Genomic DNA, 22,673 nt, shown 5'->3' on the forward strand with positions numbered 1-22,673 from the left:
CACCATACTCACTGAAATGCCGTACCTCGCCTTTGTGCTACAGACATTAAAGTGACTCTATAAATAGCATAGCAGTAATCATAACCATTCTTTTCTGAGATTCTCCATCATCTCGCTCCAGATGCCACGGCAGGACAGCGGGAATGGGGTTGCAGGGTTTTTGCATTTATTAGCAGGATCGCTGGGCATTCTTGTGGGGAAGTGGCTTGTATTTGGATGGGAGATTTAATTTAACTGGAATTCAGTGATAATGTCTTCAGACAGGGAAGGATCCAGGATGTGGTAAAGAGGGCAGACTGGGGAGTCTTTTTTTGAGAATGAAAGAGAGGTTGGAAGAAAAGTTTTTTTCCCCCCTTTTTTGTTATCCATCAGAGGGGGGTGGGGGGGAGTGCTGACTGGCATGAATCTGGGATACTTTTGCTTTGTGTGGTTTAGTCCTGCTTTTTATTGCAAAGATTGTCAAAGGAGTCTGACAAGGGGCCTGCCAGAGTGTTCCTCCATTCCAGACTAAAAAAGGGTGCTGATCCTACAAAAGAACAGAGCCCGGGGGAGGTTCACGCCTCTGCCTGGTTTCTTATACAGGTTTTAACACATTTTTTTTGTCGGGTGTTTCAAAAGATTAACAAAAGATGCTGTGTGTCTGTTAGCAGCGCTGGAAAGTTTGAAGCTTTGTGCTTTGTCATGGACCTGTAGAATTTCCGAAGGAGCACAACTTTTTGTTAGAATTTTTGTGATATGTTGCAAATGGGCCATTTCTTGGGTGCTAATTATCTCTTTTATCAAAACTCAAGTACATCTCAGCTATTCAGCCTGTCTTGGAAGTGAGATCTTAAATGTAGTGTCTAAGTGCTGGTTTTTTTTAAAGCACGCTGTTGAGAGGGCTAGAAGTAGGATCTAAAGCATTTAAGTCTGTCATCAGCAGTTGCTGAGCTGTCAGCTGGAAGTCATGGTCAGGGTCGTGCTCCCAGCTCTACAGGCTCTTCACTGCAGAAGAGGCGCCTTTTTAAAGCGAGTATAAGGAACGTGCAGTTGTTTGAAGGCCTCACGAGGTCTGCTGCCGTGGATTGACTGGAGCGCGCCACCATTGTGAGCTTGATTTGAATGTTAACACTGAGAAATGGCTGGTTAGCATATATATATATATATATATATATATATATATATATATATATATATATATATATATATATATATATATATATAATTTATTTTTATTTGGGGGGGGGGGGGGGTTATGTTAAAAATATATATACCTGTTCATTTATTTACATTGACTTACTTATTGTCATGGTTACTTTTTAATGAGATCTTAGAGTCGTAAATAATACAATGTAAAGAGATTAAAAAAGCCCAATGAAGTTACTTTTACTTTTTAAGTCTGTAATTTACTATGAGACAGCAATAAACTTACTTTTTCAGTTCTTACCATTTTCTTTTATTATTTTTATTTATTATAGTATAATCATATTTTTTTGGGATTTAGTGGGAAATATGAACCCACTTATTAATTCTGTATAGGCCTATATGCTTAGAATCATGTTAAGATGAATAAATTATATGTTACACTTGTAATAGGCTGACAAGCAGTGTTTTCACTAAAAATATATCCTAAGTTGCCACTTAAAATAATTATATGTTACAGTGAATGAATGAATGAATGAAATTATTACACAAATTATTATTATTATTATTATATTTTTTAGCCTTGCTCTTGATAATGAAAAACATGCAATAAACAGTGATGTAGCACTTGCATACATCGTTTGTTTAATAAGAGCATGTACTTTAAAAATGTTTACGCCTGTTTGTGCTCTCCCCCCTCCCCCTCTTTGTCCCTCGCCTGCTGTCCTTTAACGCGTCCTCCCATTGACAGCCTCTCTGCGGTTCCCACAGCAACAATGGCATCAATGCCCCGCCCACTGGGCGTGACCAATGCTGTGGGCAGTTTATAAAAACCCCTCCGAGTCTCAATGAGGAGACTCAACGTTAATATGTTACAGTCGGATGACACGCTAGTTTTTTATTTTATTTTTATAGAGTAGGCTATTTAATAGAGGTTTAGATTAATGCCGTTTATATCACAAAGAGAGCGTCCTTTTCTTAGAGTTTGATAAACATGTTGAAAACGTACGACAGGAAAGCTTTGCTCTCCCTCGCTGGAGCGACCGTCACCTGTCTTGCGCTGCTGTTATTTCTGTTGCAGCATCAGCGGATTCAGACGGACGGGATGCAGAACGGGAGTGAAACCGACTTGCGCTCGCTCCAGAGTCTGGGGGAATCAGAGGCTGATAACGGAGCGCAGACTGAGAATGGAAAGAAAGGATTCTCTGCTTATTTTTCAAAGCTGACCCGCAGACGGAGGGATGCGGAAAAGCCCAGCGAGGCGTCCGGAGCGACGACAGACGCGCCGCCTGCTGAAGACATCAGCGCGGATGACATCTTCATCGCAGTGAAGACCACTAAGAAGTTTCACCGGTCCAGACTTGATCTACTGCTGGACACATGGGTATCCAGAAACATGCAGCAGGTATGTTTGTTTGCACGGTTACAAACTGTTTGCATAACTTGCTGCACTCTTTGGTTACATATTTTACCAGCCGGAAACAAATGAGATTGATCGTGATATTAATGATTAATGGTGTGCACTCTTTCCGCTTCAAAACACCTTTTAGCTATGAATTTAGTTCATGATCCGAGTTTTTTTTAAATCTAGTTACATTTTACATTTCTGTCTTTGTTAAATTATAATGTAGTTAACTTCAACAGTTTTAAATTGAGATGGATCAGTACTGGTTTTCAGGACCAATACAGATTATGCCTGTTTAACTGATTCGCGTAAATGGATACATTTAAATATAGCTTAAATATTTTAGTATTCAATATTATTACAGATATTTTTAAATATTATTTGTATTTTTTCAATATTAATGGTTGTAAGTTTGTTGTATTTTATTGCATAACAATCAAAAAATAAATAAATAAAAGTTGGCCAGACCTATTTGTCAACCAATCTATAGTATTAATTCTAACAATGTGTATCTACAAGCAGGACTACGAAACCAAAACAAATGTTGTACATCGTTATTAAGGGACCAAAAATCCATTTACATCTGCCTGGCACATTAAAAAAACATGATTGAACTCAGATTCATAGTGCTGTCTGTAGCAGTTGCTGTATTGCTCACAGAGCGATGGGTGGCTGTACGTTTCCCCCTCTCTCCCCTCCTGCTCCATTGTTTGGGGTGTCCCCGTGAATACGCTGGGGCTAAGGATGCACCGCAGCAGTGGCTTCAGAGCTGTCCCCTTCTTAGCACTAACAAAGCATCTTTCTGAAGGGGGAAAGAAAAGCTTTGCCAGCCCCTTGTCTCCCACTCTCCATGGGAACCGGGGATCTGGAGCAGGGGCTGGGTCAAACTACCCAAGTGGTGGGAAAAGAGAGTCTTCGTTATGGAGATGCTGGGGGGCACAAAGGGTGAGCATCTATAGGCGAGGGAAGGCTTTTCAGCAGCATGCCGAGTGGCTCACAGTATGAAAATACAGCTCTGAGAAAACAGACCTCTTTTGCAGCCAGCACAAAAAAAAAGCAAGTGTAGAGCAGTCAAAATGATTTTATCCACCACCTAGAGTAGTTGCTCATACATTTTACAAAAGTCAGTTTAATTGGCCTTGGGGGTCTATCACAATCAGTTTCCCTCACAGCTTAGACAAGAGGGGTTTTATTATTGTCACAGTTGTAGCAACACTTTTATATACTTGCAGGGTCTCAGTACTAAGAACAGTATGTTTGTGGCGTTTCTCTGAAAAATGAGGCATGTGGAAAGTGAAAATTTAAATCAGACCTCTTAAGCCTCTGCTCTCATTCAGTCAGCTCAGATTTGTCTTTCACTATACAGTTAAACTGATATGACCACTACAGGAGACTGAAAACTAAGACTAAGTTTGCTCAGTACAGGAGTTGATGGAAGCTAACCCACAGAGGAGAGAGTTAACAGCAGGGATTAATAGCAGCAGCTGGTGGGGAGCAGCGCAGACATAAAAGACCAGCGTAGACCAGAATACAAGGGGGAGTTCCTGGAGAATGAGTGCCAGGTGGCTGGGTCTACAAGAACAAAAGATAGTTCTAATGCCAGCTATATGAATCCTCGTATTCTCAACATGTGCACACGGAGAGCCGCTCTCAAATGATTTCTACATTCATCTGTGCAACACCTGAGTATGTTAAATCCCAGTTATTGTCATCTGAATGGCCAGGGATTATCCCAAGGACTCCGGTGTACTGTTTGGCTGCTTGCCACAAGAGTTTCAATGGGCCAGGCAGTGTTAGACCCACGGCATGGGAACTTTGTCACAAATGTCACGTGAGATGATGCATGACTGACACTGTGAACATGTTCATAGGGGTTAGAAACTTGTGTAGGAAGGATCTTTCTAACCCGCTTACCTACTTCAGGTGCTGCATCGAGGGGTAATGAACAGCCTACAGTCTCGGGCTGTTTACATGTAAACACTGAGAGCAGATCCAATCTGTGCCTGCTGTTGACACTCATGGCAGCCTGCGGCTCTTCTTGGTGGGAAACTGCCTTGTCTTTGTTTAGAGCTAGCCACGGTCAGCTAGAAGCTTCCCCACCCTTGTTAATACACTGGAATTATCAGTATTTTTCTAAGAGAATAAATCTCTAGAGCTCAGTTGCTTTCTGAGCACTTGTTTTTGATCATTAAAAACATGCTTTGTAATTGTCTTGACTTGATGAGTCAGGACTCTTGAATAGTGCAATTATTTTCAGTCAGATCTGCTCCATTTTTAACTGTTCATGCTGCAAATTCTGGCTTCCACTGTTTCTCAAAATTTCCCCCCCTGGAACAATGCAGCTTCCCCAGTGAGAGAAATTCACAACAATGAGAGAACAGTCTGTGCCACTGCTGTGGTATCTGGTGTCCAGTTACACAGATAGCTACCAAATGCCATTCAGATCGAATGCACACTTGCTCAATGCATATAAAATACCACGACTAACCTCATTATCTCTATCTGAAATACTTAACTGTATAATGATTTATGGTTTGTTGCAGTAGTTTCTCCGGGTTGAAGACAACAGTGAAAACAGTGTAGATCTATTGTGGTACGAGTCTGTGCAAGTTTCTGGTCTCTTATTGGCACAGGTAGAGGGAGCAGGGCTCATCTCTCTACTTCCTTCCCGGGTAGAAGGAGACAGACAGCCAGGCTCCATGCTCACCCTGCCCTATGCCAGACCTTCCTTTGGCAGGGTGGGACGTCTTACCAATCTCTGCCCGCTCATCAGAACTCCAAACAACAAAACAAAAAACCTCATCCTTTCTTGTGTGCCGAGAACGCTGGGAAGCTGACATTTATGAAAGAAACCACAGAAGGGTCATTTTGGCTCACAGTATCTTCAATAAAAAGGAAACCGAGAAGCCATATGGCAAGAGAGGCCTCTCTTTAGTTAACCACTGCAGCTGTATGCAAATCCAGGCAACCATATTTAAGATTTACCCAGTGACAGCTTTACCCACTCCTTATTGTCTCTATGCATAGGGAAAGTGTGAGCATGGTTGGGGGGTGTATGGCCACACACATACACACATTGTAATGCACTAATCAGCTAATCAGGTTTCTCTCTGTCAGTGCCCATTCTGCCTTGGCAGCTGCCTGTGTGATTAGTCTGTCCTTTCAGCAGAACTCTACCGGACAGCACCAGCCCCTGATTCTTTACTGGTCCAACTGCCAGCCCTCCCTGAACAAGCATCGCCTTGGGCCTCAGTCTCAGAGTTTGTACTGCAAACCAATTAAACATTATCTGGTACTGTTTAAACACTCAAAAAAAAAAAAAAACCTGACTGTGAAAGGAGGAATGAGTCCACGTGTGTGTGCTGGCATTTGAAAGGCAAAAAAACAAAACAAAAAACAAATACAAATTCACTCTTGAGATAAAGATCACAAAACAGCTCATAAGAGGATAATTTTGTAGCGTAGGTGTACATGTTCAGGGCCAGTTGGGTGTGGGCAGGTTGATCTGTTCAGACACGTGGCTGTGATAAGGCGGCGGGTGGCAGGTGCTGTCTTACCTGAGGTGGAAAGCAAACAGGTTAATGGCATTGCATAGCCAGGGGCACACTGCCTTTTCATCAGTCTGTCTGAGGCGTGTGGCGGCGTCTTCAAAGTGGCTCCTTTGAGCCGGGGCTGCTGCCTTGCACCTGCTCTGTCTTATCTTCCACAATGAGCTCCTAATCCCACCCCTTCTATTTTAATGTTAACAAAACCCTGAGGGGTCAGACGTCAGTGAATGCACACTGGTGTGAATGTATTCTCATCAGTTGGAGTATGTCTGGGAGAATGGGACCTGGTGCTTCTTTCTTTTCTTCCAGATGATTTGGCCATTCCTTTTTGGGACATTTTAACATGTCTGAAGTGGATAGAGGGATGAGGAATGGAAAGACTTGGGAGGTGGTCAGGGGCAATGGAATGGGGGTGGAGTGTTGGGGCTGAGTGGGGTGGTCTGCTCCCCGCTTTGTTCTGGGCCTGGGATGCTTTGGGGTGCAGAGCAGTTGCCATGGAGAGATTGACAACAAGAACAAGGGGCCTTTATTTTGGCGGGTAGAGTTTGGCTTGTTTAACTTGCTGAGTTTTCCATGGCGTGAAACCCAGACAATGTCCGCTTGGAATAAATAGCTCTCCAAGACACATGATTCCAGTTTGGAACACGCACATTCCTGTTTCGTCTTTGCTCTAGTTCAGTGATTCATTGATGAACTTGTGGGACTCCGTTGATAGAGCTAACCAGGCTTTGTCTTGTTTTTGCAGACATACATCTTCACGGATGGCGAAGATGAGGAACTGAAGAAGAAAATCGGTGAGTGCAGCTTCCTCAAGTGGAAGTCACAGTGCTAGAAAGAAACAGACATTCTAAATTTGATGTGCACATAGTTTGGACTCACCCCTCTAATCCTCTTAAAAAAACTTGTGCTTAGCTAAAGGGAGACGGCTCTTGGGGAAAGATGTTATTAGGGCACGTGCAGAGTCACCTGACCTCTTAGATAATGGGCATTTCTCAAGTGATAGACATAAGTGGAGAATTACATGAGCATTGACAATATATCCGTCCTCTTGTCCACACAGGAAGCCATGCTATCAACACCAACTGCTCTGCTGCACACAGTCGCCAGGCTCTGTCCTGCAAGATGGCTGTTGAGTATGACAAGTACATAGAGTCTGGAAAAAAGTAAGCATTGCATGATTATTTTTTATGTTATAAATACTTGTTTTAGTGTCAAAGCAAACCATATAAGATGTTCTAATGATATCTCTGGCTTGTGTAGGTGGTTCTGTCATGTGGATGATGACAACTATGTGAACACAAAGACATTGGTGAAGTTGCTGTCCAACTACCCTCACACTCAGGACATGTACATTGGTAAACCCAGCCTGGACAGGCCGATTGAGGCCACAGAAAGACTTGGGGACAACAAGATGGTAGGTGGTCCAAAATATTCTCATTTTTTACACATATATACACACACACAGTGAATGTAAAAATGAAAAGGAGCCTTAAGAATAGAAACTGATGTTTTTGTTTCTCCATTGCAGAGACCTGTCAATTTCTGGTTTGCTACGGGAGGTGCAGGATTCTGTGTCAGCCGTGGGCTAGCTTTGAAGATGAGCCCTTGGGCAAGGTGAAAAAAACCCTCAACTATCCTAATGCACCATCTACTAGCATTTTCAATGTTTTAAGATGATGGTAGACTTTATGTTGACTTACCTTACTCTTTTTATGACAGTGGTGGCCATTTCATGAACACAGCCGAGAAGATCCGTCTTCCTGATGACTGTACCATCGGCTACATCATCGAGTCAGTTCTTGGGGTCCCTTTGACCCGAAGCAGCTTGTTCCACTCACACTTGGAGAACCTGCAACAGGTGTCCAAATCAGAAGTACACAAACAGGTGAGCAACTTCAGTGACAGCTTGATATAAGCACATTTCAGTTCTGTAAAATGAAGTATAGTTCTATTAATGCAGTGTTTCATATTATTTCGTTTAGATAACATTGAGTTATGGAATGTTTGAAAACAAGAGGAATATCATCAACATGAAAGGGGCTTTCTCCGTTGAGGAGGACCCATCCAGGTAAGACGATTCTAGAACATATTTAGTTGTTGCTTTCATCTGAATTTGCGTGCATGTACAAATCTAATGTCTGTTTTTTATTCTCTCTCAGGTTTAAGTCAGTGCACTGTCTGCTGTACCCAGACACTCCGTGGTGCCCTCCTCAGGTTACCAATTAGGGTGACCGGCTCCTCTGTTGTATCCTCGTCCCTCACTGCCTCGGTATCTGACAGGCATGAGGGACCAGTGTGGTATTAGGCCGTGTAGCTGCTGCATTTACTCTGCAGTGGCACACGGTCTTCTGTGGTTATACTGGGCTGCTGTGCGGCCCGCCTTTAAACAGTTCCTTCCTGCCTGGTGCCTGAGCTTCCTGTCCAACTCAGACATTATGAAGGGCCTGGCTTTCAGAAGGATGCTTTCAGCTCCAAGTTTCACAGGCAATCAATTGTGCTTTATGTGATTACTGTTGCTTGTAACTCATTTGCAATTCTCATAGAATGTAACTGTCTAGTATACCCAAGCCTTTTGCCAGCTTTATATTCTAATTAGCAATTTAGTGCATACTTCATATTTTATTCTGTCCAAATGCCGTTCAGGATGTTCTTTCCCTCAGGTTTGATTTAGTGGTTGAATTCTTTAAAATATTTGAAGGAAATAAGTACAATGGGTTCTTTATTATCTAGTTCTAAAGGACTCCGGACAAAATTAATGACATGAAGGTCCTTTTTTTATTTTGCGAATTGATTTATTTGATGTCAGTGTTATTATTATAATTATTGCTATTATGACATTTTGTGCTGGCAATAGGCAAAGTTTCCAAATATGCTGTCAGGTTATTTTAATCTGTGGTGTATGAGGATTGAGCACTTTTCTCCCTAAATCCTCTGGACATTTTATGGTGATTGAATGGTTATCTCTTAAAGCTGTGTGAAAATGTATGATGTGCCCTAATTTTTAGATCTTTATATTATTTAATGCCAATGCATTCACACAATCTTGGCAAAGAGATATGATATTTTTGGCAGGTTTTATTATTGTTATAACTATCTTTTTTTATTTTTAGCTTTGCTCAAAGACGTACTTTTTGTGGGAGTTGCACAGCTTGGTTTTAATTAACTGTTGCTTGCTCAAGTGAAGTATCTCCTAGCAGTCACTTTATGGCAATAACGTTTTGAATTGGCACCAGGGCCACTGTCAACGCAATGTACATTGTTAAAACAGATGGCAGCTAAAGTTTAAGATGTGTTTATAGCACAGAACTGAGTTCTCTGATCCCTTTTGCCAGTGTTCTGGCTAAGAGCCATTTCTTCACAAGCTGACAGTTGGGCATCACTATTCCAACTATACAAAACATGTTAAGTGAGAGCTTTACATGAGCAACAACAGTGATCCTAAGAGTTTCAGTTCCTCTATGGGAATGACCCATATTGGGTGAGCATGTATATTTCACTTTAAAGCAGTATTTATGTACTGTGCCATTTCAAAACTATTGTATTTGTACATAATTGTTTAGATATATGCAATTTGGTCACCTATGGATCAGACCTTGTTCTGATGATTCCTCCAAAATGTTTTTTTTAAGTACTCTGAATTTCGCTAATGGCTGTAATTTATATTCCAGTATCTGGATTTGTTTGTTCAAATGTTGTCCTCTCAGGGATCGCAATCCTGATAATGTTACCATTGGTAATTCACCCTTCAGCTTTTGAATAAAGCAGCATATTCGCTAAGAAGCCTTCCTGCATTGTTGTTTTCTTTCAGCTGACACACTTCATATTTTAGATTTCAGAGGGTAGTTCACCTCGAAATTAAAACCTACAAATCATACAAAAACTTTAATTTTAGTATGTCTCTCACACAAATGTATCATATGATTAATGTAGACCACATTTATCACACTTTTATGGTGCCTTTTTGCAGCCACAATTAATGTAGATGGTGATTGGGCACTGATGTCATTTTTAAAAACATTCCCTTCCAGCGAGTATACAATAACATAATTTTCATTTTTTGGTGAATTATCCCTTTCAACAACATCTAATGTAAACGTCAAAAAGGACCCCACTTACTACTTTAGAGCAACACAGAAGACTTGCATCAATCATTTGGTGTAAAATCATTGCCAGACCACAAATGTTCAGAGGCCAGTGTCTCTTACTCTGTCAAAACTGTTGTGATCTGTCACTGAAGCATGCAAGCAAAACAAACTCGCCCCCTCGTGGGTTTTGAGTGCTGGCATTGACCCGTTCTGTGTTGCTTGTTGTATTAATGAAACACACTTGAAAGTTTAGTCTCACTCGCACATCATTTATTATTCTACATCAATTGCCATGGGAAAAAAAATTTCCTCACTACCGGCCTTTCAACACACTATATAGTCACGGTGTTTGAGGCCTGGAATATAAGGGTAATGAAAACGTATATATATATATATATATATATATATATATATATATATATATATAGAGAGAGAGAGAGAGAGAGAGAGAGAGAGAGAGAGAGAGAGAGGAGTACATAAGTAAAATCTTTTGGTAGAATTCTAAAAATGTCAGTTTTCAGGTCATGTTTGCTCTGAAATCTTTAATGATTCTGGTCTGGTCTCATTGAAAAGGTTAAAAGAAAAAAAATGTAATGTGCTCTTCATAATCTAAAACAATAATACGTGCCGCAAAAAAATGGAAAAAGCCTTGAAATGAAGCTTGGTTTCTTTCTCTAGATGACTTAATACATTATGAAGACTTGTATTGCTTCCGATCAAAGAATTCCTCCACATAAATGGGAGGTCCACAACAGAGATGTAAATGTTATTGCAAGATGATACAAATCCTTTTATTCCTTCCACATTAATAACAGACTGAGGATATATTTTTGAGAATTCTACCACAAACACTTATCCCATAGCCCAACGACATCATTCAACATACATTTAAAACCACTTTATTTTTTACATTCCAGTCAGATCACAAAGATCTTACAACAAAGATACTCATGTTTTTATTAAATCACATCTGTGCCTGTTTTAATGGTGTGAGAGTTTATATTCTTAAGCCACGAATGCCTGTTTTCCCATGAGTCTGAGGGCAGAGAGGGGATTTCTGCATTCACAGATCCTTCAAACTCATCCACTGCACCAAAAAGACTTCCTTCAATGGTCCCGAATTATATTTCTTCCTCCCAAATCCCTCTTCACAGACTTCAAACGGTTCATATGTCACATGTGGCTGTAGATGTCACAAACCATGTCTGCAAGAGTTGAAGCATCAGACACATGTGGGCATGTGTTTGCTCCCACTGCACTGTAATAAACCAAACCTATAATTATGGGTATTCATCTCGAAGTCTCCGTTCCAGGAAGCCCAACATATTTTTGTTTAGGTTAAATACTACATTTACATTGAAGGTGGAGAGCGAGATTGAATTATGCAAAGCACTCAAGCAAGGCAGCCAGCCAGAGAAAGTCATCTGCCTGGAGGAAAGATAACTGCCTAAATACTTCTGAGAGACAGTTGTCAGTTAAGAGAAACTGGGTGCCTCGAACCCATCCCGTACACAAAACATTACATCTTTAGTGTGGCATATAAACAAAGCTGTCTGTTCCATAACCAAATCTACTTGCTTATGACTTCAGAATCATAGTGAGGATTATAGTATGTGTAAGCTACACCCAAATATCCAAGCCATTCATCAACTTGAAGGGCTTATTAATGACTTCTGCTAACCACTGGTTGGTATAACAAACAACACAGAACCAAATTTTAGAAACAGAATCCATTTCTGCTCTCATCCTCGTGCCAAATTCTCATTTGTAATTAAAGCCCTGAGGTCTGTTTTGACTGCTTCTGCACTGTTGCGTGAAATAACAGTTGGACCACACAATGTCTGGGTCCGAAAGAGACTGGAAAATGACTCTTAAGTCGAAAACAGAAATCAATGAGGTCTTGGATTAAAACACAGCCCGTCGCTTCCTTTGACACTGGACCTTGATGAATGTTGCGGTGCCAGTTTCACCTCAGAGAGCCCGACGAAAACACTGAATGTGAAAACATCAGGCCACAAACCACACGGTGGTTTGCCAGACAAATAAATGGCTGCTTGAGCAAAGCAACCGTTGCATGGTTTCTTGGAAGGAAGATGGCAGCACTTTTGTGATGAGTCAGAGGGCCCTGGGGTCCGCGTTTACAGACCTTCTGAACTCAATAAACTGATCACAGCTATATTTTTATGCCCCTTTTTTCAAATCACATTCATTTGGAACTTTACTGATATTAACGGTCTTTGACAAGAACGTTTTTTTCCCCACATCCAGTAAGTGCTTGCAAATTCATTGTGAAATTTTCTGTTAGATATCGATCAGACAGCCTTCCTACTGACTCTACTAAAATAATCCCTCGCATAAAGATGTTACTTTCACTATAGCATTATTTAAATCTGATTTTGACAAGTAAAAATTGGTGTTTGCCTGTGCAAATTTTCAATCCCACAATGCAAAGCCATTGCTATGCTAATAGCAATCTATTATTACAATAAAAAGAGTATTCAATAAATAGGAAGCCACAGCAAAGTTTCTTTTTTTTTTAAAGCAAACATGACAGCAAGTCTTCTCTCAGCTCTTCAAGGCAGTACCTGTCAGCAAGCAAGCAGCAGTTTGCAAGTTCTCCAGGCCTCCCAGCCATCAGATCCAAAGAGGCTTCACCTCATGGAACAAAAATGTTCTACATGCTGGGAGATGTCTCCTGGGTGTTCAGAATTCATTCATTCAACAGGTCATTCGTCTGTAACTTGGATTTCTTTTGACTTCCTTGGCGAAGCAGCTTTGATGAACACTCACCTGGATGACAAAAACCAGCAAATTGCAAGGCTTTGTTCCTCATTTCATAAACCTGCACACATTTGCAATAAAACACCAAGAGATGATGTTCTGCCAACGGTGAGGGTAAGTGGTGTGTGTGATCTCATTCTCTACTTCTTTCCATCTGCCTTGTTGCTATTTACAAGCAGGTCTTTCCAACGGCTCATTCTGGAAAATATGATCTTTGTATGGGCCTTTTAAACCCCCTTTCATCAGTGTCTGGCATGCATCTGCATAAATTAACACCTGACTGTTTTCAGTTGAAACAGACAGCTTCATGCACGTCATGTACTAAGAACTTTCCACAGATGCTTTACACTTTTACTTACAATTGCAAGTAGTTCAACAACAACCAAAGAGTTTGAAAAAAGTTATTAGCAACATCAAAAATGTGAAAAAAGTTACTCAAACAGGAAGTTACGCTATTAAAAAAAAAGAAGAATATTAGTGCATAACTTTTGACTCCGTGTTGTTATTAACTAAATCTATTAAAATATAATATACAAGTAATATAAAATTTAACAGTGTCAAGCTTTGCCTGCAAAGGGAATCTAAATCGAAATCGAAAAAAAAAAAGAAAGAAAGAAAAATGATTGAATGGGTACAATATATAAGTCAATGCATATTTCTAAACACGCACTGATCTAGAAATATCCAGCTAAAATCATATGAGGTACTGCATTTCATCCACGGGCATACAAATGTGGTTCACCTGAGGCTGGAATGAGTTTAGGTGAAAGTGTGAGTTTGGATGCAAAGCAGGATGCAAATAAGCAGAAAATCAGTTAAACTTGCAGATTTCACTCAGGCCAGGACAGGACAGGACAGGATGGTGCAATTAACTCTTTGAAAAATTCCAGTCAGGTTTCCGCTCTGCTCACAGCACAGAGACTGCCCTCGTTAGAGTCACAAACGACCTCCTCATATCATCTGATGCTGGCTCCCCTTCCCTCCTCATCCTCCTGGACCTTTCTGCTGCATTTGATACTGTCGACCATGGTATTCTTTTAAACCGGCTCCACCTCACTACTGGACTAAATGATACTGCCCTCAGTTGGTTCAGATCATACCTCACAAACCGGACAGAATACATCTCCCTGGGCCACTCCAAATCATATCCACACACAGTTACTTGCGGTGTCCCCCAGGGGTCAGTCCTTGGCCCCATCCTCTTCATTCTCTACCTCACCCCCCTTGGCCAAATCATCAGCCGTCACAAAATCTCATTCCACTGCTATGCCGATGACATACAGCTCTATGTACATGCCACAGCTGAATCCACACCCTCACAGTCATCCCCATCAAAACTCAGTACCTGTCTGGAGGAGATAAAGGTATGGATGGAGCACAACTTCCTTCAACTAAATTGCTCCAAAACCGAAGCCATCTTGATTGGCACTCCTCACCAAATCAAATCATCATCCATAACCAGTATCACCTTTTCTGGCACCAACATTCCCCTCTCATCAACAGTAACTAATCTTGGTGTAAAAATTGACTCCCAACTCACTTTTGAAGCTCATATAAATCACTTATGCAAGACCTCTTTCTACCACCTCCGTAACATCTCCAAACTCCGGCCCATTCTCACCTTTTCAGATGCCGAAAAACTGGTTCATGCCTTTGTCTCCTCCAGACTGGACTACTGCAATGCACTTCTCATTGGGATTCCTGGAAAGAGTCTGCAGAGGCTTCAATACATCCAAAACTCTGCAGCTAGGATCCTGATGAGAGTGCGGAAATATGAGCACATTACCCCCATTCTTCACTCACTCCACTGGCTTCCCATCTCCACCAGGATTGAGTACAAGGTTTCACTCCTCACACATCAATGCATCCATGGACATGCCCCCTCCTACCTAAAAGAACTTATCAACCCACAAACCACAACCCGTTCCCTCCGTTCCACTCACTCAAACCTCCTCCACATACCCAGAACCAGACTGAGGACAATGGGAGACAGGGCCTTTTGTACTGCTGCCCCGCATCTGTGGAATGGCCTCCCTGACTCCTTGAGGGCTCCACAATCTACTGATTGTTTTAAAAAAGGCCTCAAGACATTTCTTTTTAGCAAAGCTTTTGGTCCCTTTTAGATTATTATTATTAAAGAACTGCTTATCTTTTTGTTTTGTTTTAACCCTGTAGCACTTTGAGATCTCTGATGAAAAGTGCATTATAAATATAATGTATTATTATTATTATTATTAACTGAAAAACATGTTTATACACTCTACCATCTTTAGTTTAACATCCTGCACGAGTTTGTGGCAGGACAGTAACCAATAATAACAACCAGCTGCTATGAGTAAAAACCCAACTGCTTCTCTCCTCAAGGTTTCAGTTTTTGCATTTCATAACGGACACAACAAACCCAACCTTAATAAGAAATTACTCATGTCAGCTTTGACTACAGCGCTCTTTGACTCACTTGGCCTTTAGCACAATGCTGTTTTGGTGTAGAGCCGGTCTTCCTGCGGTTGTTCATTCTTGAGGTATTTTGGGGTATTCAGGGGCAGCGTGGTGCACTAATGTGGGTTAAACCTGGTTGACTTTCCCTTGTCCTTGTGCTGTGTTGGAAAGAACACGGAGGTATATAAATCGCAACAGTGAGGGGGGTGAGTAAAGCTGACAAAATGGGTAAGCAAAGGGCGTATGGCTCAGAATAAATGGTCTTAGATGTTTCTGAATGGTGTGGGTATAAGAGAAGAGCAGTGGGTTGAGGTTGAAGTTAACTGACACTCAAAGCCAGCAATGGAGGAATGACTGCTTCTCCACACTGCTCTTGAATAAAGAAGGGAACAACAGGTTTGAGCTATTCAGAGTGACCTGCTCCTTCCTCCTGGTGGAGAATGACGTTAAAAAGAGGCAGTGGGGTGTGAGGAATGGGTGGTAGACCCCCTGAATACAGCTGCCCCTCTGTATGGCTCTGAGGAACCTGTGCTGTCACAGTGACTCAAAATCTTGTCCATCAAGGTGGAGTGTAAAGGGAATTTACACACTAAAGACCGCTCTGACAGAGCATTTGATGGATACCATATATTCTGAGGGTCTGAAAAGAACCTAACTGAGCTTCTGTTAAGCTCCACCCTCAGCGGTTACTGTTGCTAGCTAAAGCTTTACAGAACAGCCCATGGAATGAGCTAAGATTTCTGCCATCAGTGCAATTTTTAGTAAAAGTGCTAAAATTGTATTCAAAGTTCTCAGATGAGCTGAATTTTAACACTGCAAAACATTTTTATTTTATGGTTAATTTTAATTTTATAGGAAAGTCGTGGCCTAATAGTTAGAGAGTTGGACTGGCAATCGAAGGGTTGTGAGTTCGAGCCTCGGGGCGGCAGGAATTGTGGGTGGGGGGAGTGCATGTACAGTCTCTCTCCACCTTCAATACCACGACTGAGGTGCCCTTGAGCAAGGCATCGAACCCCCAACTGCTCCTCGGGCGCCGCAGCATAAATGGCTGCCCACTGCTCCTGGTGTGTGCTCACGGTGTGTGTGTGTGTGTGTGTTCACTACTGTGTGTGAGAGCACTTCGGATGGGTTAAATGCACAGCATGAATTCTGAGTATGGGTCACCATACTTTGCTGAATGTCACGTCACTTTCACTTTCACTAACACTTTATTTTAAGGTTTCCTTTTTACAATGTAATTTAATTACTTTGTAATATTAATAACCTGCAGTCAATATAGGGTTTGAGTTAAGAATAGAGTTTGGTCAAGGGTTAGCTGCATGTAATTATGCATACTTTTACTGTTATCACTAGTGTAAGTACATGTAATATGCAACAAAAATAATAAAATAAAGTTATACACATTTTATGATGTTTTTCTCTCAATAAATAGCTAAATTATGCAGTAATGTGATTAAAAAATGTGGGTACTGAGAAAAAATTACTTCATATTATATTTACCAAAACAGAGTCATATTTTTGGATAATTGTAGTTGTGTTCAAAGGTATTCAAATGCACAGATCCTCCATAAACTAACATAGAAGGGGAAAAATGGATGGCAATATTCCTTGCTTTCATTTTTAGTATTATTATAATTATTATATATTCTTAGTTTTAATAATTTTGCTGTTATTTGAAATATTTCTGTTTAGCTTCCCTTCTGGATAATAATAATAATAATAATAATAATAATAATAATAAAAAAAGTTTAAATTATTTTTATTTCAACTAATTATTTGAGTATTTTGCCTTAAACTGATTTATGTACCATTTCTAATTTTTTGTCTTTGTATGCAATACATTTTTGTTTTATTTCAATTACTGAAACATTCTTTTTATGTTTTTAGTTAACTATAACACTAAGTGAGAATGTAAATTTGAGGTATTGAGGGAGAAAAAAAAATCAGGTGTAAAAACAATCAAAGCGCTAACAAATTTAATTTACAGAAAACTACAAGTAAAGACGGAAATATAAGCATTTTCTTTTAAAACATACTCCAATAATACTGGTTTTACTTTGAAAAATCATTTCTGTATCTGTATGTGTGTTTTGTGATTACTTACTTTTGAGTAAAAGTGGAGTCGGACTGTTGAGTTCCTGATATTGATAGCACAACAGAGTTGACAGCTGCTAAGAAAGCCCCTAAAAAGTCTCCCAAGTAACAAATCATTTTCAAGCAGATGGTCATTAATAAAACTTCAGGAAATCTCACCTATGATTAGAAACACTATGTCCACAAATAGGTCACGTCAACGGGCACAACTGAGAAGAAAAAGGAAGCCACACTAAATGAGCTGACATTGAGCCTTGTCTAATAAATTAAAACCTGCTGGGGTTCACAGGAGCCTGGCATCACCCACATTGCCATTCACTTAACCACTCCACTGCATTTGCAACGCATCCCTGCGGCCCAACAATAGAAGCCCAACTCAATTTCCAACAGAATTAGGCTGTGTGGAATTCCATTTGCGATCCCTGTTATGGAATAAATCTGTGCCATTTTCAATAAAAGGGAAAAGTGTTCCTGTAACACGTACACAGACTTTTCATTTGTGGCTCACATAAGCTAATTTGTTTCTTTGATGCCCGTTCACATTTTGAGTCTCTGACATTGTTTGGCTCTCAAAAAATAAACGCTTTACATTTCCACTGACAATGGAAGGGGACAGGCAGGGTGTGCTCTGTGTAAAGATCCCTCTGTCTTGTGCTTGGTTTCCCCAGAAGTCCTTCCTCTTCCCCTCCACAGGCACACAGGCCCAGTGATGTGCCAGCTGACCGACGGCTGACAGGAAAGCCACTATGGCGCGTGTCTGTCCTGTTTGTGACACTGACCCCCATGACTGAATAAAACCTTCTATTTTCCTCCTATCAGACGCTACACAACATTCAGTGCCTTTGACCTGACTATATTTTGTAACATTTTAAAACACAAGCTCCAAACTTTCCCATAATCAGGAAACAGCAGCAAATTCCTAGCAATTTTTTATTAACCGTTAAACCATCCCATTTACAGCAAACCTTAACAGCACATCAAATTGTGCGTAATTCAGAATTATGTAGCTAGCAGCCAAGATTACCAAATGCCTATAATCTTTTACCTGCAGTGTGATCATCGTACATGTACCTTCTATTGAATGACACAATGCTGCCCTCTTGTGTTTTCATGCTAGAACTGAGTGGAGGGTGCAGTATTACCCATGAGCCACGGGGAGTAAAATGCATTCAGAATTTATATAAAATGTCAGAACATTTATATATATATATATATATTCAAAATCCTTGAATAGGTGCTGTAAATATAAATTCCTTTAACAGCATTATCAAATATTAATGGCAAGAAAACTTAAGATCAAGAATAAAGTGATCTTTCTCCCTAGTTCAACCCAATAACCCTTCTTATGATCTTGGAATATTCAGACAGGTCACCATAATAATAATGTTATCTAAATATACTCACCATAGTGCATTGCTGTAGACATAAAATACTTGCAGCTGAACATGAATGACACATTGATCAGTTAATGTTAGTTTTTAATCTGAAAACACAGTTCAAGCTCAATAAAACCACAGCCTTTACATTTACAATATTTTAGTAATTGAACAAAAAAGAAAAGAAAAGCTGAAGTCATATAAAAGCATCTTGATAAAAGACCAAAATCATTTAAATCGCATGAAAGAGTAAATATTTTGTGCTTCCTAACAAGTCTGAAAATATGCCACAAGGACTAAGAAATTCAAATGAAAACGTAATTTTAAAAAATCCTGTTCGTACTATATCACATCACATTTTCATGTCCTTAATGGGGCATTTTCTTGCAAACATTTGTTCATGTACTGTATATACATTATTTTTTTTTGCATTTTGACATTACCAAAGGATTAAATGACAAGAAAAAACAAAACAGATTGCATCATCACTAATGTGGTCATTTACAGAGAAAAATCAAAATACTCCCACAGCATCAGGCTCATGTTCAAAGGAGTCTCATTTGGTTGCTCAGGCCACACAGAGCTCACGAGAGTCCACTTCAATGATTGGAAACATTTAGAGATACACGAAAGCTGTCGGTTATTGGCACAGTCGAGGATGTACGGACACAAAAGCATCAACTGAGAAAGCAATGCATGCGTCAGTAGCACACAACATGGTTCCACTCCACATTTATAGGATGACAATGCCTTTGAGAAGCAAAAAAGCTTACACGGTCCAATAACAGCTGAAGAACACAATGCTTATAGCTGTAATACATCCCTTTAGTCATTTTCTCCATGAAGTTCTTGCTTGTTTTCATAAACGTCTGGGACCTCAGGAGCAACTTTGCCACATTGGCATTTGTTATTAATCTGCATTTAAACAGCATGCATGTATGCGAATCCCACGCAGATCTCTATGAGATGGAAAATCAGGCCCAAACAATAAGAATGAAAGGCCTAACCAATGCTTTATCTATTCTTCATAAATTATGAACCTTTATCATTGAGAATTTAGATTGTGTGGATAATAAAAATGTTAAGACTTTTTGTTGAGCCCTGAAAATGTGGTAATGACTCGGTGTCCTGAAATCAACATGTCTGCAGTGCGAGGAAGGAGGCAGTCTGTCCTGAGGTTTGGGCAAAGGGGAGACCGATGATGCCCATGGTATGAAAACAATGGCAGCACTTTATAAGGTCCAGAGGGGAGACGTGTTCATACTAGACTCAGTCTAATACATGAGAGGTCTTTTGAGGAGAAAGGCTCCTGTGTGTCTGTGCTCTCATCAAGGGAAAAATATTACAGCACATCACTTTTATCTCTTCTTCAGGGACGGCAAGCTTCCCCTCAGCTCTGGAAATGAAAGCAATTTGTGGTACAGAAGCAACAAGCCCAGGAAACTGTGGCCTTTGAAAGTCACACTGAATTACAGCACAAATTACAGAGGCTTGCAGGCTCTTTTCCATTTCTCTGAATAAAAATGACTTTCTGCCATATTGGTGTCCCCTTTCCTGAGGACTAAACTGATCAGCAAATCAAGGCCCAAATGTTAAGTCTACATTGTGTGCACTACAATGAGCTCCTCCCAGCTGCTCTCCTAGAACAGATAAGCGATGACAAATCACCCAAGCTGGTCCCAGCATCTCCATGTTTGTACAGTATTAGGACAAATGTAATGTTCAGATATGGTTCCAGCATCAGACTAAGCATTTTTAGAGTTTTGTCGAATTCAGATTGAAAGTACTTGGATGTAATAGCAGTTGTCCAGGTTTTCCAGTAATGGCAGTGGATATAGCCCAGTAGAATGAGTAATAATTCAGTCCATGTGTATTGAGAAAAACCCAGCAAGCACTTCAATAGGTAAACAGCATCAACAAACCATAATTTCCCACTGACAATTCAAGCCTGTAAATGAGATTAAAAAAAAACAAAAAAAAAAACAATCTTCTCACAACAAGTGTATGCTACAGATTTAGTCCTAAAACATACAGTACTATACACAAGTAGAAGAATGCAAAAGCTATCTTGATTTCATGCATTACACTGAAATCTGTAACGCAACAAGTTTGTTAAAGCAAGCATTTCTTTAAGTTCCATTACGGTCATGACAAAGCAACTTTTGAAGAGAAACCTTGTGCTGTGTCTGAAATATAGTGCACTATTTGGTGTCTGCTAACATAGTGAACAATCAAGTACAGTACACTCATCTGATGTACACTAAATGTTTAACTGCTAGTGAATACCAATGCACTGTGAGAATTGTGCCAAATATATTCTGCATCTTGCCAGATAGCGGCATTCACGACTCTTGAATTCTTTCACTCACTTATGTAGACTATATTAGAAATTCAGTAAATAAATCTACTTAAAACATCTGGCTCTGTAACCTCGGAGTATCGAGGTTACTGCCAAAGCATGTACAATCAATCAACACATTCTTGGCGTTTGCATTTGTTTACTAGCATAAAGCGTGTTTCGCTCTCACCATTTCATTAGAGCAGCTAATGTTAAATTTAAAAACTGCTATCTAGGCCTAAAGAAGAGGAACCCAATTATAGAATTCTGGGAAAATTCTCATTGCTCTCATGCTATTCAGATTAGATCTGTTCAGTTATATTACAGTAGATGCCACTAAAGTAAACTGTAGAGTCGGGATATGCCAGCATGTCCTGCAAATGGAAAAGGTCACATTACTTTAAATGAGCAGAGGACAGAGGCCACGCAGGAATGTAGGGTTATAGGCATTAAACCCCATCCAGTTCTTCAGTTCTGGACCTTTCTGAACCTCTGCCAAGAGCACCACAAATGAGCAAGGGCAGCATGGATCAACCCACATACACACACACACACACACACACACACGTCACTCAATGTATCTGCAGGTAATGAAGCTCGTATCATTACAGACACTCACACATAAGCAGCCAGGGCTGAGAGTAACCCTACTAGCTGCCTGAACTGAACCAGTCATCTGGAAACAGCACAAGAGACCTCTGGAACATTCCTCTGACAGCAGTATTTACATGATGCAAGGGCGTCCTTTATCAGCTGGGTAGAGCACGCATCAAAGATCAACATGGCTGGATGGGTGGGCCGGGGGTGAAACTGGTCTGGGCTGTGGGAACAACATGTGGATGAGTGGGAGCTTTAGACTGAAAGGAAAGGAGACTGTTCCTCTAGTTTGCTGAGGAACCGCTGTTGGGGTCGGTTCGGGTGTTGGCCAGGTACTTGGCCCTCATGCTGGATGTGTACTGGATAGAGACAAACATTGAGGAAAAAAAAAAAAAAAAAAACTAAATCATTTAGATTTTAAACCGTTTTCACACAAAAGTACATGCTATATATAGTGCAAACATGCCTGTCACAGTGTTCCCACCTAGTACTGAAAACAGGATTTCATGGAAGTATATTGGGGATACACTGTAACTGACTATTATATCATAATCATATAAAATAATACAAAAAGCCTTACATCATATAATGTACTGAATACACAAAGTACATATTAATTTTGAGATCTGCTGAAAAATACATTTAAAAGTGTTCATTTATTAATGAGATTAATTAAAAGATTAGCTGGTAATCTGTATGTAAATATAGACATTTGGATGCACAATTAAGTGACCATTATTGATGTCAATAGATTATAAAAATTCAGTAATATCAGATACGAACAGAAATGCTATTGGTATTGTGCATCCCTAATGAATAATGCATGCTTTCCAAATATTTTGATTGGAATTTTCTTTCAAAGCTGGACCTCGAAATATCTGATACCCT

General features: G+C 40.2%; 2 protein-coding genes across 2 annotated transcripts in view; one reads left to right on the plus strand and one right to left on the minus strand.

Annotated features, from left to right (window-relative positions):
* Window positions 1-1,963: 1,963 nt before the first annotated feature.
* LOC113050147 (beta-1,3-N-acetylglucosaminyltransferase lunatic fringe-like) lies at window positions 1,964-9,858 on the plus strand. The gene is made up of 8 exons (XM_026212864.1): window positions 1,964-2,527; window positions 6,821-6,869; window positions 7,136-7,238; window positions 7,336-7,489; window positions 7,604-7,689; window positions 7,795-7,960; window positions 8,058-8,143; window positions 8,235-9,858. The coding sequence occupies exons 1-8, from the start codon at window positions 2,117-2,119 to the stop codon at window positions 8,299-8,301; spliced, it is 1,122 nt and encodes a 373-aa protein (XP_026068649.1). The 5' UTR covers window positions 1,964-2,116; the 3' UTR covers window positions 8,302-9,858.
* Window positions 9,859-18,935: 9,077 nt separating this feature from the next.
* Window positions 18,936-22,673, minus strand: part of LOC113054359 (protein tweety homolog 3-like) — a 40,408-nt gene continuing 36,670 nt past the window's right edge. Inside the window, exon 14 of the mRNA XM_026219871.1 lies at window positions 18,936-22,144. Coding sequence (XP_026075656.1) covers window positions 22,070-22,144 — 75 coding nt within the window. The 3' untranslated portion in view covers window positions 18,936-22,069. The remainder of the gene's footprint in view (window positions 22,145-22,673) is intronic.

This window comes from Carassius auratus, chromosome 3 (assembly GCF_003368295.1).
Source record: "Carassius auratus strain Wakin chromosome 3, ASM336829v1, whole genome shotgun sequence".
Classification (NCBI taxonomy): domain Eukaryota; kingdom Metazoa; phylum Chordata; class Actinopteri; order Cypriniformes; family Cyprinidae; genus Carassius; species Carassius auratus.